This window comes from Lepisosteus oculatus, chromosome 10, assembly GCF_040954835.1.
Source record: "Lepisosteus oculatus isolate fLepOcu1 chromosome 10, fLepOcu1.hap2, whole genome shotgun sequence".
Lineage (NCBI taxonomy): Eukaryota > Metazoa > Chordata > Actinopteri > Semionotiformes > Lepisosteidae > Lepisosteus > Lepisosteus oculatus.
The window spans coordinates 2479061-2492960 of NC_090705.1; the positions used below are offsets into that span (position 1 = coordinate 2479061).

At 38.3% G+C, this 13900-nt stretch overlaps 1 protein-coding gene across 1 annotated transcript in view; it reads left to right on the top strand.

The window, feature by feature from the left end:
• Positions 1 to 13900, top strand: part of crppa (CDP-L-ribitol pyrophosphorylase A) — a 53637-nt gene that overhangs the window by 24366 nt on the left and 15371 nt on the right. The window contains exon 9 of the mRNA XM_015357778.2: positions 3626 to 3757. Coding sequence (XP_015213264.2) covers positions 3626 to 3757 — 132 coding nt within the window. The remainder of the gene's footprint in view (positions 1 to 3625; positions 3758 to 13900) is intronic.

Here is a 13900-nt window from a genome sequence, read left to right on the forward strand (position 1 = left end):
TGGCCAGAACAGATCCACAATTATCACATATCTATCATATGAATTTATCGGTTTTACTTGTGCACCTCATATATACATTTTCTATGTATGATGCTATCTAAAGAGACTCACATCACTTTGGTGGGAATGACACTTGGGGCAATCTGGATAAACTACCTTTGCTCAAGAATACAGCAGTGGTTGAAAACTCTAAACTCTAAAACTCTGAATGAAGTTTTAGACATTTTGTGTGTGTGATTTGAGCACAAGCTTACACAAACTGTACAGATTTCTTAAATGTTGTGAGGTGTGAAGGTTTAGGGGTATATTCATATATCAAGCTGCACAACAACTTCTGCTACGCAACAAATTGGACAACAGACTTGCCGACTTGCATTTTCTCCACTCTGCACTTTGTTTGAATTTCAGTGCAATGTACTTCATAAATATATAACATCTGGCATTTCCTTATTTTACGGTTAATTTTATGGAAACCCATGCTGATATGAAGACTTGTGCTATTGTGTGTGAGTGTGTGCATCTGTTTTTCCTTGAAGTTTACAGCATGGATAAAAAAGAATTTTAATTTTGTGAACAATCAGAGCTTCTGTTTTTAATGCAGATAGGTATCGGAGTGAAACAGTGAAAACATTCACATAGAGACTTAAATATGCACATCACTAAAAGAAAAAGCAACATTTTAGAGTAGATCACTTTTGTTTTTGTGTGTGCATTTGTTCCTTATTCTCTACAGATCTAAGGAAGATGACAAAACCCTATCAGCATTTTGGTGTTAGTGCGTTTCTACAGTATCTCCCTCAATGTATAGCTGCATTGTTGTCTGTCAAAATATCCTGCATAATAAACTGTTCATGCTTATGCACTTATGTTCACTTATGGTTACAGATTGTGCTTACATTTTAATAAATGTCTAAATACAGACCAAAACATCCTGGTTATAGTGTTAATGGCTCCTGAAATGGGTTTGCCTTTATAAGTTCCTTGAATAAAGGTATGTTTGTTGCCTGAAAGTAATAGAAGAGCTGTATTACAACCAAAGGACAGGTAATAATCAAAAGAAAATGTAGCATTTTATTAAAAAAATCTCTGACCACAACCATTCTAGATTTGCTCAGAAAACCCCCCAAAAGCCAAAACTCTTAATATCTTAAGAATTTTAAGGAACATCCAGATTACACGGTTATTTTAAAAAGAGCAGGGCATGAAATTCGAATACCCCAGCGGCGTGCTGTGACTTGCTAAGCATGAAGCACTTTACCAACATTTAGAATAGAAGGAATAAAGGCATCCAGCACTAGTTCTGTGATTGTAAGAACAACTACTATATTTGTAGTGAAAAACAACAGAATTGTAGAGTATCCAGTGTTTAACTTCACAAGTTATAGATCAAAGCCCTGTCCTCATGTTTTTGGAATGCTAATTCTTGTGACTGAGATGCACTACAAGAATAAATCTATGTTCACTTGACAAACCGTTTGACAAACCGTTTTTTTCTACTTGGTTGCCTTACAACAGGTATTGTTGTAAGGCAACCAAGTTGCCTAACCAAGGCAACTCAAGCGTTTGTCAGGCGTTTTGGATGCTGATGGTCTGTTCCATGAAGTATGGTTGAAATATTAAGATATTTAAAATCAAAGGGCATGATCATTTTTGTATAACACTGCCCACTGTGCATGTCTGTGGCTAACATTGTATTTGCCACTGCTAATCCAGGTAGCAGTGCAGGGATATTGGGATTCACTTCCCTGACTTTAGACAAACTAGGAGTACTGTAATAGAAGAACAAAAATGACCACACATTTAGGCCTCTGTAACCTGAAAGCACTTCACATTTTTATAGTATCAGCAGTTGCACTGCCAGTTTTTACAACATTTTTACAAAATGCCTGTAACTCATGTGTTTTGGATAAATGTCATCTCTTATTTGGAAAACCTTTGCAGTTTGCAGCCACCGAGCTGAAGTAATGGAACGGTTCTGTGGGCTGAGTCCCTGTGATTCCACTCCCTGCTCCGTAAGGAAAGGAGCACTGGCAGTGAGGCTGTGGAGCGAGGATTTTAGTGTGGACCTTTCCGAGTTATCTTACGTTACCTTACTTTATTGGACTTTTTTACGTTGCCACCTTACAGTCAGGTCTCAGAAAGTGAAGAGGTCAGGGCTGGGATTTGAGCCCATCAAGGAGAACCAGGTTGGTGCTGCGGGGGATGTTAGGGGACCAGAAGGTGGACCCTTTGGTCAAGAGTTTCCAAAACACATCCCCAGCGTGGTGACCCAGAACACTGTCATTGGAGGGGTCATGCTTTAGATGAGACATTAAACCCGAAGTCCTGCCTGCCTACCTGGCCGTGAAAGGGCACTGTGTGTGAGAGCTGGGGTGTTAACACCTAGGGTCCAGGAGGGGCTTGTTCAGTCTGGCCCACCTCAAGATCACCCTTGACACAACTGGCTGAGCACTTTCATGCTCCGCCGCCTGACCTGCCAGAATGGGGCAGCTGGCAGAGGGCCGCTGCCACATGTTTACCCTGCTGGGTGGCACAATTCGGGAAGAGAGTCCCCTCTCACATGGGATGCGCTGTGTTTTTTTTACTGGGGTGAACCTGCGACTTACAGCAGGTTTTTCTTTATCATCAGCTGGAAAATGCAGCTTTACATCAAGACTGAAAGGACAGGAAAAGTGTCCAGAATAAGATATAAGATTAGATAAGTGTAACTTGTAGGCAAGTTTGAAATCAGTTATAAATGTCCGATTAATGCCTTACATTTATAATCCAGCCTTTCACGTCATCATGTGAGGAGGGTTACTAGTTTAATATTCCCAGTAGTGCATCTGCACATTGTTAAAATGCGCACCCGTGTCATTTCAACTTAAAGCAAGACTGTAAAAACTGGGTTTTTGGTTTGACGTTTTGCTCGTTTTCCATTTTTCTTTGAGGAAAATAGCAAAGTGTCAGTCCTTTTTATGTGTTGCTGAATTTTCATGCCACTTAACCTTAATAAAGATCTTGAAAGACATGACACCTCACCTCCGCCAGCTGAATGAGATGCGTTCAAATCCGTTGCAAAGAGCTCACCTGTAAAGGAAGTCTTTCCTGACTGGTGTCAAGGCGTTGTCAGACACCGCTGCCGCTCTGTAACAGAGATCACAGGTACGTGTCTGTGCATTCAGTTGTTCATAGATAATATCTGTCAACCCTGACATTAGGAAAAGCAAATACAAGACCTGGAGACTAATTCTGCCTGTACATGGGGGATCCCATCCTGACAGGAAGAGATAGCCCCTCTGGCCCAGAGGAGCTGCTCTGTATGAACTGCATGGGGGATCATTTGCCTAAGCAAATAACTGGTGTGGAAAAAATGTGTGGATGGTAAGTTACTTGTGAACGAGGGAGGTTATAACAAAGACGCAATGATCTTATCATACATTTCTTTTCTTTGAAAACAGAAACATAACCGGAGCAAATTGGACATCCACTGACCTGACGCGCATGTAATAAAAACAGGGCTTTTTCTTTTTTAACACTCACTGGAAGATTCGAACAATGCGGTTTAATTGGCCTTAAATTTTGCAGATCCAGATCCCTTTCATTCTCGCTCTATGTCTAATTGGTGTCTTTCATGTTTTCTTAGGTGCATTTGAACTTGTCAGAATGTACATCTTTCAGCAAGAGAATGGATGAGCTCGTCACCATCAGGGGCTTTGCAAAGGAAGCAAAACAGTGGAATATTTTAGTTTATGGTCTCCTGCTTAATTACACAAAGGTATGTATTCTCCTTCTATCCACAAGCCACTGAGTTTTTTAAAACACTTAGTTGAATTAATAGCCTTTAGGAATGTCCTTTTGTGAAATCAAAGCAAAACAGTGAGGCAACAGCTCCTCTTTCTACAGTCTTGTCTCCTCTTGTAGCTCTTCTGGAGGCAGTGCTTTGCAGTCTTTTGTAAGTACAAAAACATCACTGAAAGCCTGTTTCAAACACTCCCTTGAGGATCGCTGTTTCCTAAAGTTCAGAATGATTTTATATCATCATGTTCAACGTTTCAATGTATTTTTATGTTAATATTGATATATTTTCATTGTTAGAATGTGTAGGTTTTAGAGGAATCGTGGATTTGGAGTCAGCCCTATGAGATCATTTCTTTCTAAAGTTTTTATTTTCCACAAGGTTTAATTTTAAAGTAAGTAGGTTTTGGCTTATTTTATTTAGTTTCTATAAATAGCTAGGGGACCTTGCAGTGAGTAACCAATTAAAAAATGTATTTTTTCTTGCATAATTACCTGCAGTTTGCAATTGCCACAATATAAGAATTTTGTACATAAACTCATCCTGTAGTTTTGGTTTGCTTGGAGACATCATGCCATTGCAGCTGAAAATCCTGCACAAAAATGAAGAATAAATGAGTCGTTTTATGATTATGCCACAGATGTAACTCATTTAAAAGGGAGAAAAGGAACACATGGCCGCAAAGAGAAAAATGTGGCTGTTCTCCCCTGGAGACGGGCTCTTATAGAATCTGACAGGCTCTAAATGGGATTTCAAAGAGAATCCAGTTCCAACATTTTTATCTCTATAACTGTTGCAGAGATACACACCGTACAGTATGTGGTGTAGCCAAGATATTTCAGTTAGTCTGCCCAAAAAAATATGGAGAAATAACACTGGAGAGCATGGATTTTGGTGACCGTGAATGACCAATAAGAGGGTCTGTGAAATTGCTCTCTGTGGCAGGTTGTCTGCTCACGAGAAAGTACCTCAGACACATCTTCAAGTCACTTTGAGCTGTGCTTTCAGTTTTAAATTCAGTTAATGAGTGATGTGTGCAGAATCTACCAATGTGCAAAATTACTTGTGTGTATTTCTGAAATTTCCACCCTATTTTACATGTATTCAGTCATAATTATTTTTGTGTGGTAAACTGTATGTACTGTAATAATTTGATAAGCTTGTGGTATTTTTATTATTTTTCTGTGGTATTTGTTGAGGTGCAAAACTCCAGCTGGAATTTCACTGAGTCTGTACAAAGTAACTGTGGGAGCTTTAGAAGAGTTTTGGGGGGGCAGACGTTTACCACATTAGTGAGAATTTCAAACTTTGTTGATATTGCATGCTTTGACTTTAATTTAAAGTGGTATTTTCATTTCAAAAGGTTAACAGTATTGTTCTTTAAAATCTGCAAACCCCTGCCACTTAGACTAAATATATTAAAAGGAGTTCTGTAATCAAACCCTTATCCCCCATCCAAACTGTTTTAAAAAGACTTTGGAAAACTAATTGAGGTTATGTATTTTTTTCTAATTTAACAAAGTTAAATATTTTAAATATTTGAGGTGAGCTTTGAGTTTAGAAGGTTTTCTAGTTAGTGGTTAATGTTTCCGAGTTTGTCCAAGATGAAGCAAAGTGTTACTACAGATTCTGTAAGTTTTTAAACATATACGATTCATAAACAGTTCATCTACAATAACAAACTATTCCTTGAAGGAGGAAAGAAAAATCATACCCCGGCTCCCCGAGGAATATGATGTAGGATCATGCCCTGCTTCTCATAAAAAACATAAACCTTTAGTCTGAAAACCCTTTCTGTGGTGTAAGCTTGTGGTTTATAAGTATGTATCACAAAATAACATACAACAGACAAGGAAAATGTTTACTGAGAATGTGGTTCTGCTGTTATATTGATAGCCCAAATGCCTTCTGGTCTTACACTAAAAGTTGTGAGTATTAATAATCTAAAGTTGAAGGAAGCAGTGATGTCTAGAATTGCTTTCTGGATTATTCATTATTCAAAATACTTTTAATTTTAGATAATTACATTTTTTCGTGCTTTTTTACGTGAAAGGCACATGTAACACAGACTTCCACATGCATTTTATTATGCTGTCTAGGAAAGTGAAGTCTCCCTCATTGTGGTGCAAACTGGCGATGTCATTTTAAAGCAATAATTTGCTTTTGCTCTTCAGTGACTACATGCAGGGTCAGTCATATAGCAAAAAGCTTTATAAACCTCCCGATTTTTCTCTGTGTAACGTTACATTTTTGCTTTACATTTAACATCGAATTTGATAGGATGCCCCTGGAGTGTGGCACATTTCTTTCTCCAAAAGCCTTTTTAAAGAGCATGAATACAGGAAATCCGCCCGAGCTGGATAAACAGACAGGTTTTCTAGCTTAATCGCTGACTTAGGATCTGAGATTGGTGTGACCCTGGAACGCTATGAAATGTTCCTTGCAGTACTCGCTCGTAAGGATTTGTAGACTTGGTAGAGAAAAGGACAGGGGCAAGTCACAACTGGGAAAAAAATATTGAATTAGTATTTAAATAGCTTAATTTATGTTTTTCCAATAAAAGCTGAAGACATTGTGCTTTTCCCACTCAGTGCCATAGTTTAACTTTTAACCCTGTGAATAAGTGCTTTTCCCCCATTCTAAAACTTCTGTCATTTTGAAGTAACTCGGAGTGGAGTTTTTATATTAAAAGTATAGAATTTAATTTTGATTTAAATTTATTTTTTTTACACTTTTACAATGTGTCTAGAGGATGAAATGCTTAAATGAACATATTGTATCACAGCGGTATAAAAAATGAATACCTAGGTTTTTTTTCATAAGTATAATTTTCAATTTACCTTTTCACAATTTTTTAAATTTTGTTACTTACATGCATCACCTTTCTCTTAACATTTTCCTGAATTCACTGAATTATTTTACTTTTTGGACCACAGCTGTATAATCCTTGATTTACTTACTCTTAGTATGAATCTTGTTTGTACTTCAAACAGAATTTCTCTAACCTATGGCTGTCAGTTTTGTATTTTCCATATTTATCTTGTCCCATTCTTGTTCCCCTAAGTAGAGCTATAAATTGAGGCATAATTGAAACGGATCAGTCAATCTTTTACAATGTAAAAGTATCAGCAACCTTACTTTTCTATTGAAATATCAATGCATGATCTACATCGTATTTAAAATGTGTGTTACATTAAGAAAGAAATGCAGTGGGAACGTCCACACGCCTCGCAGTATTTTTATCCCTAATGGGTGTTTTTCACACAGGATTCAACATTATAGGAAGTATCATTTAACCCCCTCACTTTTCACAGTGCAGTTTGTCACTAAGTCAATAGGGTTGTCACAGAGGTGCATAGGGGCTTTGATCCTCACTCTCACAGCCCTGATGATTTCTTGACGACTGTTTCCTCCTCACCAGTGAAGAAGCAAGAGGAATGCTAAACCTGAGATGAACGTTTCTGCAAAGCACTATGGATCCATTCCGTCCTCCGTTCATAAGATGCCATCTGTAACGAAAGTGCTAGATTCCGATTTGAAAGTTTGCCTGTCCTGAAAACACTCTAAAGCACACGTGCCGGGGCCTAAAAGCAAAGATTTGCTGAATCCAGCTCATCGAAAACAAAACATAAGACACTTTAAAAGCCAGTGCTTCAGCAGTCGTGCTTTAAAAGGCCTGAATACCGTTATCAGAAATCCACATTCAATTGAGAAACAGTTGAATAATGCTAGATGCACGTCTTCAGTGTGCTGCAATAGTATGATGTTGCAGATTGTCAGTTGTTTGTTTTAAAGAAGCCTCTTCTCCCGTGTCTAGATTTAGTTAATGGGGACAAATACTGTACACACTGATGGACAGACTTTTACATTAAAATGGGAATGCAGACCTTAAGCTTTAAACACTTGTAGGCTCACGCAGAATTGTCTTAACATCTCTATTTTCACAGAAACCATTGCCTGTCCTGCATAGCATGTGACATTTGGTTTCACTCCCAAAGGCTCCCAATGTATTAAAAACTCCTGGGCTTTTGGCTTAGTGGTTGTCAATGCTTTTGGTGTGAACTTTGCAGCTTAAGCTATGGGAGAAATTGTGAAGAGAAATTGCTTTTGAATTCCATCTTTGGTCGAGCCGCATACAGCACAAACACTATTCTCTCTGGACCACAACATACAGTATCAATGGCCATGTGGTGCATAATTAGTACATTACCTATTGCTTCATCAATTAACATCCCCTTCTCCTAAAGTCTTTGGATTTAATTAAAAATTAGTTTCTAACCTGAATTAGGATTTAGCCATTAATTTCTTATCATAAAGACTTTACTTATAGTCTCGTGTTTAGATGTTATTGCATGTGTGCCAGTCCAATTCATTCTGTACACCGAGGTGCTGTACTGTAGTTAGGATTTAGATAGATTGTGCTGTGGTGACACTTGGGAGAAATCAGTTTTGATCTCTGCAGTTTGGAGTTGTCCAGGTTGTCCAATGGATTGTGTTGAACTGGCATAAAATTAGGCAAGGAGTACTGTTTGTTCAGTTTTGATTACTTGGATTAAAAAATGGAAGACTTTAAAAGCATAACAACATTATATTTTTCAGTCTTAAGTAATTATATCTTAATTCCAAAGCAACATTCCAAAAGGAACCGTTGTTAACATTGGCTGCATCATTAAACAAAATGAATAGCTAACCGTGGCTTAAGAGTTCATCAATATTTTTCATAAAAAAAGTATTCTTAAGACTGTTTTGCGGCATTAATATATGCAATTATTTGTTTTTGTACAGTCTGTGCTCTTGTGGTTGACTTTGATTTGACCACCCACAGAAGCTGCTGAGAGCACTTAATTTAACACCTTCTGAAAAAACCTCAGCAGCTTTCAAAAGATCCTAGTTCCAGAGCATTTTGTGGGTGAAGTACAAGTCTTGTGCCTTTATTTTCACTGTATACACAGAACTGCCAGCTATTCTGATAATTCTCTTTGCTTAAGGTATGTTTTTTCATGTCTAATCAATAACTTATATGACTTAGAAATTATATTGACATTTTACATTCTTTGTACAAAAATGCAAAGTGGCGTAGAGTCCTCTGTCACTTCATAATGTTCTATTATAAATAATAAAATTACATTGTAAACCATAAAGCACTCTGGATAAAAGCAATATGAGTGCATTAAGGAAAAAAAAGAAATCTGAGTGTGACAATTCAGCTGCAGTACGTTTGCTCATGGTGGGCACATATGAAAATGAAGCAGGTCACAAACAAGAAATGAGCATTCTGCCCTTCTCCCTGGTTTGAAAATAAGTAAATAATTGATCCAAGGATCTCATCTGGAAAGAAGACAGGGTATTTGCTTTCACAGCAGTCTGTACCCGACTGACTTTAATTCCCTTGAAGAAGTTAAATATGTGTAGTCTTCTCTGTTCGAGATTAAAAAGTTAAGTTCTTTTAGTCTGTCAGAGTCAAACATTCCCTTAAGCCTGTTAATGTATCTGTTTGTTCTTAAATATATATTATTCTAAATGATGTCTTTATAGTGCCTTTTACAATTTTAACTTGACATCTGATTTAAATTCTATTAAATTAAGTACAGTACGCATCCCCATTTAATCTGTTTCATCTTATTTATTGGTTCATTCAAGTTTTGGTATCTGCATCATGTACTGTAATACACTGGATCTGTCATATTTTTGCCCAGTCTTATATTTTATTTAAATCCTCTTGAATTTAATTCTACTCTTTCTGCAGTGTTCGCAAATCATCTAAATTTTTTATCATCTGGAAAACTTGTTACTATACATAAATGCAAATAGATGAAAGTCTTAGTAAAGACATACAATATATTTGATTATTTAATTATTTAATTAAAATGTTTCAACAGTTTCAACACGTGAATACATTCGTGAATCCTTTGTTTCAGTAAGTGGTAGCACCTTCTTGAACAGCAGTGACTTATTCACTTCTAGTGCAACAGTGTATCAGTCTCTTGCATTTGGTTTTAATGTATTTTGGGTCCATTCTTACTTACAGAACCCCCTTCAAGTAGTTGATACTTGGTGGTTTTCTAAATCAACACATTAATTCAGGTCCTGCCATTTAATTTCAATAGGGTTGAGGTCTGGACTTTGACTTGTACAGTCCAAGAGAGAGCTTCACAGTGTTGACTTGTTTCTAATTTGTTTGCACTAATAAATAGGCAAAACAAATGCATTTTTTCTTTGTTGACCAGGGTTAGTGCATAGTGTCTACCATTTCTGACAGGTTTGCAAATTTACTTACACTATAGGAACTGTATCCTAGGGCAGTAACTGAGTGGGTACCACAACAACAATTGAGGGTGCTCTGTGAGCTGCAGGGCACCAACTCAGACAGCAATAAATTCCTCTGTGACACAAGGCCGATCTCCTGCTGAGGCACAAAGACTGAAGGAGCCCCACTGCATAACCGAAGTGACAGAATAATTATAGTCCACAAATAATGATAGGTCTGTTTATGTATATTTATTGCTTCTGTATTGATTTTCTTTTGCACCTAGAAAATACAAGTATAGTACAATCAGTCATGGACGCTATCAGATGAGGACAAAAACCAGACCAGCCAAAGAGGACATTTAACAAATTTGGGTCCACCTCCAACATTGTATTGGACCTGGTCTGCTACTACTGCTTTAATTAAAAACATTTTATGATGTTTGCCAAGAAAATTCCTTTAAGAAACTTAAGCCTTAATTGATGTATTATTTTTTTCCAATTTGATGTCTCAAATAAGTTACCTTTTTGGATTTATACATGTATTTTTTCTTTTATTTCAGACTAGGAATAGAATAGAAAATAGACCATTTTGTAGTACACTAAAGTTGATGTTATAAGTTAAACTACTGTATATTTATTATTAATATAAGCTTTTAGTTGCTTTTAAGGAGAGGAGATGGATGACACTGATTTGAAAACTGCAGTAGTGCCTTTTAAGTTTGAAAAGGCTGTTTTCAACCTCAAATGAAGTATACCTTGCTGATATGCGAATTTATATCGTTAACATTGTATGGATTTAAAAGAAATAGTATCTAAGATAAAAGCTGCAGTTCTGTAACACATTCTTTGACTCCACAAAATAAATTATTTACTTTGAAGGGCAAAGTAAAGCATTCTGCTAAATGTTAGAAACTTCTTTTAAAGTAATAATTCAATTAACAGAATGTAAAAAGCTCCTTACAAAAGCAGGGAGTTCTCTGTGAAAAGAGCAGACGGAAACTCTGGTTTCCTTTATTTTCTTTGCTGAAATACCTGATGTATAAGTTTGTTTGCAGTGTGCTCTACAAAGTAAAAAAAAATATTCCTAAAATCACACATGCCTGCATACCTTAGGTAGCTGTCCTGTTTAATCAGACAACGGGATTCATGTAGATTCCTTATTTGTTAGGACAAAAAGCGGAAATTTGTTTAGTTGCTGTAAAAAGTGCTTTTCCATTGCACCTTGACTGATTAATCTTTAAAGAATGCACTTATGTCAATGGAACTTTACAACAGCAGCTTTTCAATAGAACAGTGGTTACTCTTGCCAGAAAATATGAAGTAACTTGTGGATATACAAAAGCAGAAGGATAAAGACTGTAAGGCTTATCCAACCAAGTCTGTCGTTTCCACATGAAGTGAGGCTGAATGGAAATGACAAGGTAATCAGGAATACAGACAACCAGGCACCAGTTCCTATTGAAATTTCCTTTAAAAAAAAAACTTTGCTGCATATTGACTTTTCAGCTGGTATATACTGTATATGTATCTGTGGCAGAATAACTGTAGTAGAGGTGCATAACTTGTGGCCAGTGGATGTGGACAGTATGTCAGGATGTCCTTGAGATTCTTTGTGTACATTTTTTTAAAATTTAAGCAAAAAGAAGTATACGAAATACTAAAATTATTAATACAATATATTGAAGCATAGGTGTATGTATGCAATACCTTCTTAACTTTTTAAAAAGCAATATGTTTGCAGAGGCAACTTTTAATTTATGTGCACTGAATCCCTTTGATAAGGCGCACATTTATTTGAGATGCTTCTTTCTGTGTTCAGTAATAATTGTTCATGTGATTTCTGAATAAATGTGTCTGTCGGTGCAAGGTCTCTCAATCAGGTAGTGAATTTCGACTATAGGTGCAACATTGAAGAACTCTGGGATAAAGCTAGAGAGCCCCTAACACCACGTTCTCACGCGATTCCTCTGGGTTCGTCCTAGTACCACACCACTGTACACCAACAGAGCAATTCTTACATCTCTAAAAAACTTTAAGAGAAATTCCTATAATTTTTCTTGAGCCTCACCGCTCGTCCTAGCTCTCGGGAGTGAAGAGCCCTCATCTGAGTGACAACACACTGACTCTCTACCTCGTCAGCGCAATGCCTGGGTGATGCAGTGGGTGACCTCACGACCTCATGACAAATACGACCTCATACGACCAAATACGGTCAAATACGACGGATTTGACCTCACGACAAATACGACCTCAACTTCACAAGGTCAAGGCCATCGGAGACTGGCCGGTCCCCAGAGCCAAGACGCAGGGGAGATCTTTTTCGGGCTACTTAATAATTACCGGTGCTTTATTCCCCAACTTGCTGATCGGGCTGCCCCCTCACGGACCTGACTCATGCCTCGGCTCCTATGACAGACCTGGAAGACGCCCTCTGTCAGGAGCCTGTGCTCAAGGTGCCAGATTTTGGAAAGCGGTTCCTTCTGCAGAACGCCGCATCGGAAAAGGGGCTAGGTGCCTGTCCTGTCTCGGGAATTTAATGGCGTGGAACATCCCGTCATGTTCCCGAGCAGGCAAACCGCTTCAGAGAGAACAGAAATACGCCGTGGTTGAAAAAGAGTGTCTGTCTGTGAAGTGGGCAGTCGAAATCGCGATGGTATTATCTGCTGGGCGGGGAATTCACCCTAGTGACTTGACCATGCGCAACTCACCTGGATGAAGGCCAATAAAGAAAAAAATGCCAGAGTGACTCAGTGGTTCCTTGCCCTTCGGCCTCACCAGTTCGTGGCGAAGCATCAAGCTGGAACCCCTCAGGGGAATGCCGGTCCTGTCCAGAAGACACAACCCACAAGGTTAAGGTTGACCACTCCACGGTAGGTGGAGGGATGTGTGACACACTGAAGGAATCTGCCTCTGTTCACCACTAGAGGGCCCCTAACACCACCAAAGCAGCCCTCTGAATCGTTCTCTCTCCTGAACTATCACGTGAGAATGTCTTATCATCCGCACCACCTGGGTTTCTAATTAGAAACACTATATTAGATTCTCACGCGATTCCTCTGGGTTCGTCCTTGAATAACGCCGTCAGCTACAGAGCTACCGTGCAATTCTAACATCTCTGAAAACCTTATAATAATAATTAAATATAAAAAATAATTTAATTTTTCTTGAGGCTCACCGCTTGCCGTAGCTCCTGGGAGTGAAGGACCCTAATTTGAGTGACTACACGCATGGCTCTCTACGTCCTCGCGAGGAATCAACCCTCCAGCCCGTGAAAAGACAGTGCAAAAAACACCCCCACACTGTTATGAAAGGTACAGGGCAAGGGAAGGGTACTGCATAAAAATATTTTAAACACGCCAAATATCATGGGAGCATGGGAAAAAATGATCATTAAGAAGTTGAATGTTCCTACGCAGTGCCTGAATCAGGCTGTCCCTCCAGACTGAGCTGCTGGGTAAGTAGGAAACTGGGGAGAAATGCATTGTGAATCCAATATTATCCTGGTCACCCCACAAAGAGGGCTTATACCGAAGGGAACTGAAATAAAAAAAAAATCTCAAATTCCACAGTCCACATGGGGTTTGCAACAAAACTCTTAAGTGATACTACAAACATGTAGCAAACATGTAACCAACATAGTTCATTACTCAGTCAACACCATCCCTATTGTCAAGCTTGGTGGAAGCATTGTTATAGTTCTGCTTCTCATTACCAGGGACTGGGAACCTTCTGTGGATTGATTAGGACTTAGATGGAGATATTGGAGGAAAAGCTGTTTTAGTCCTGAAGTTGGGGGAAAGGTGAGAACTTTTCAGAAGGACAGTAATCCAAAACATGAGGCCAAAGATGCACTAGAGTGGTTTAAGAATAAGA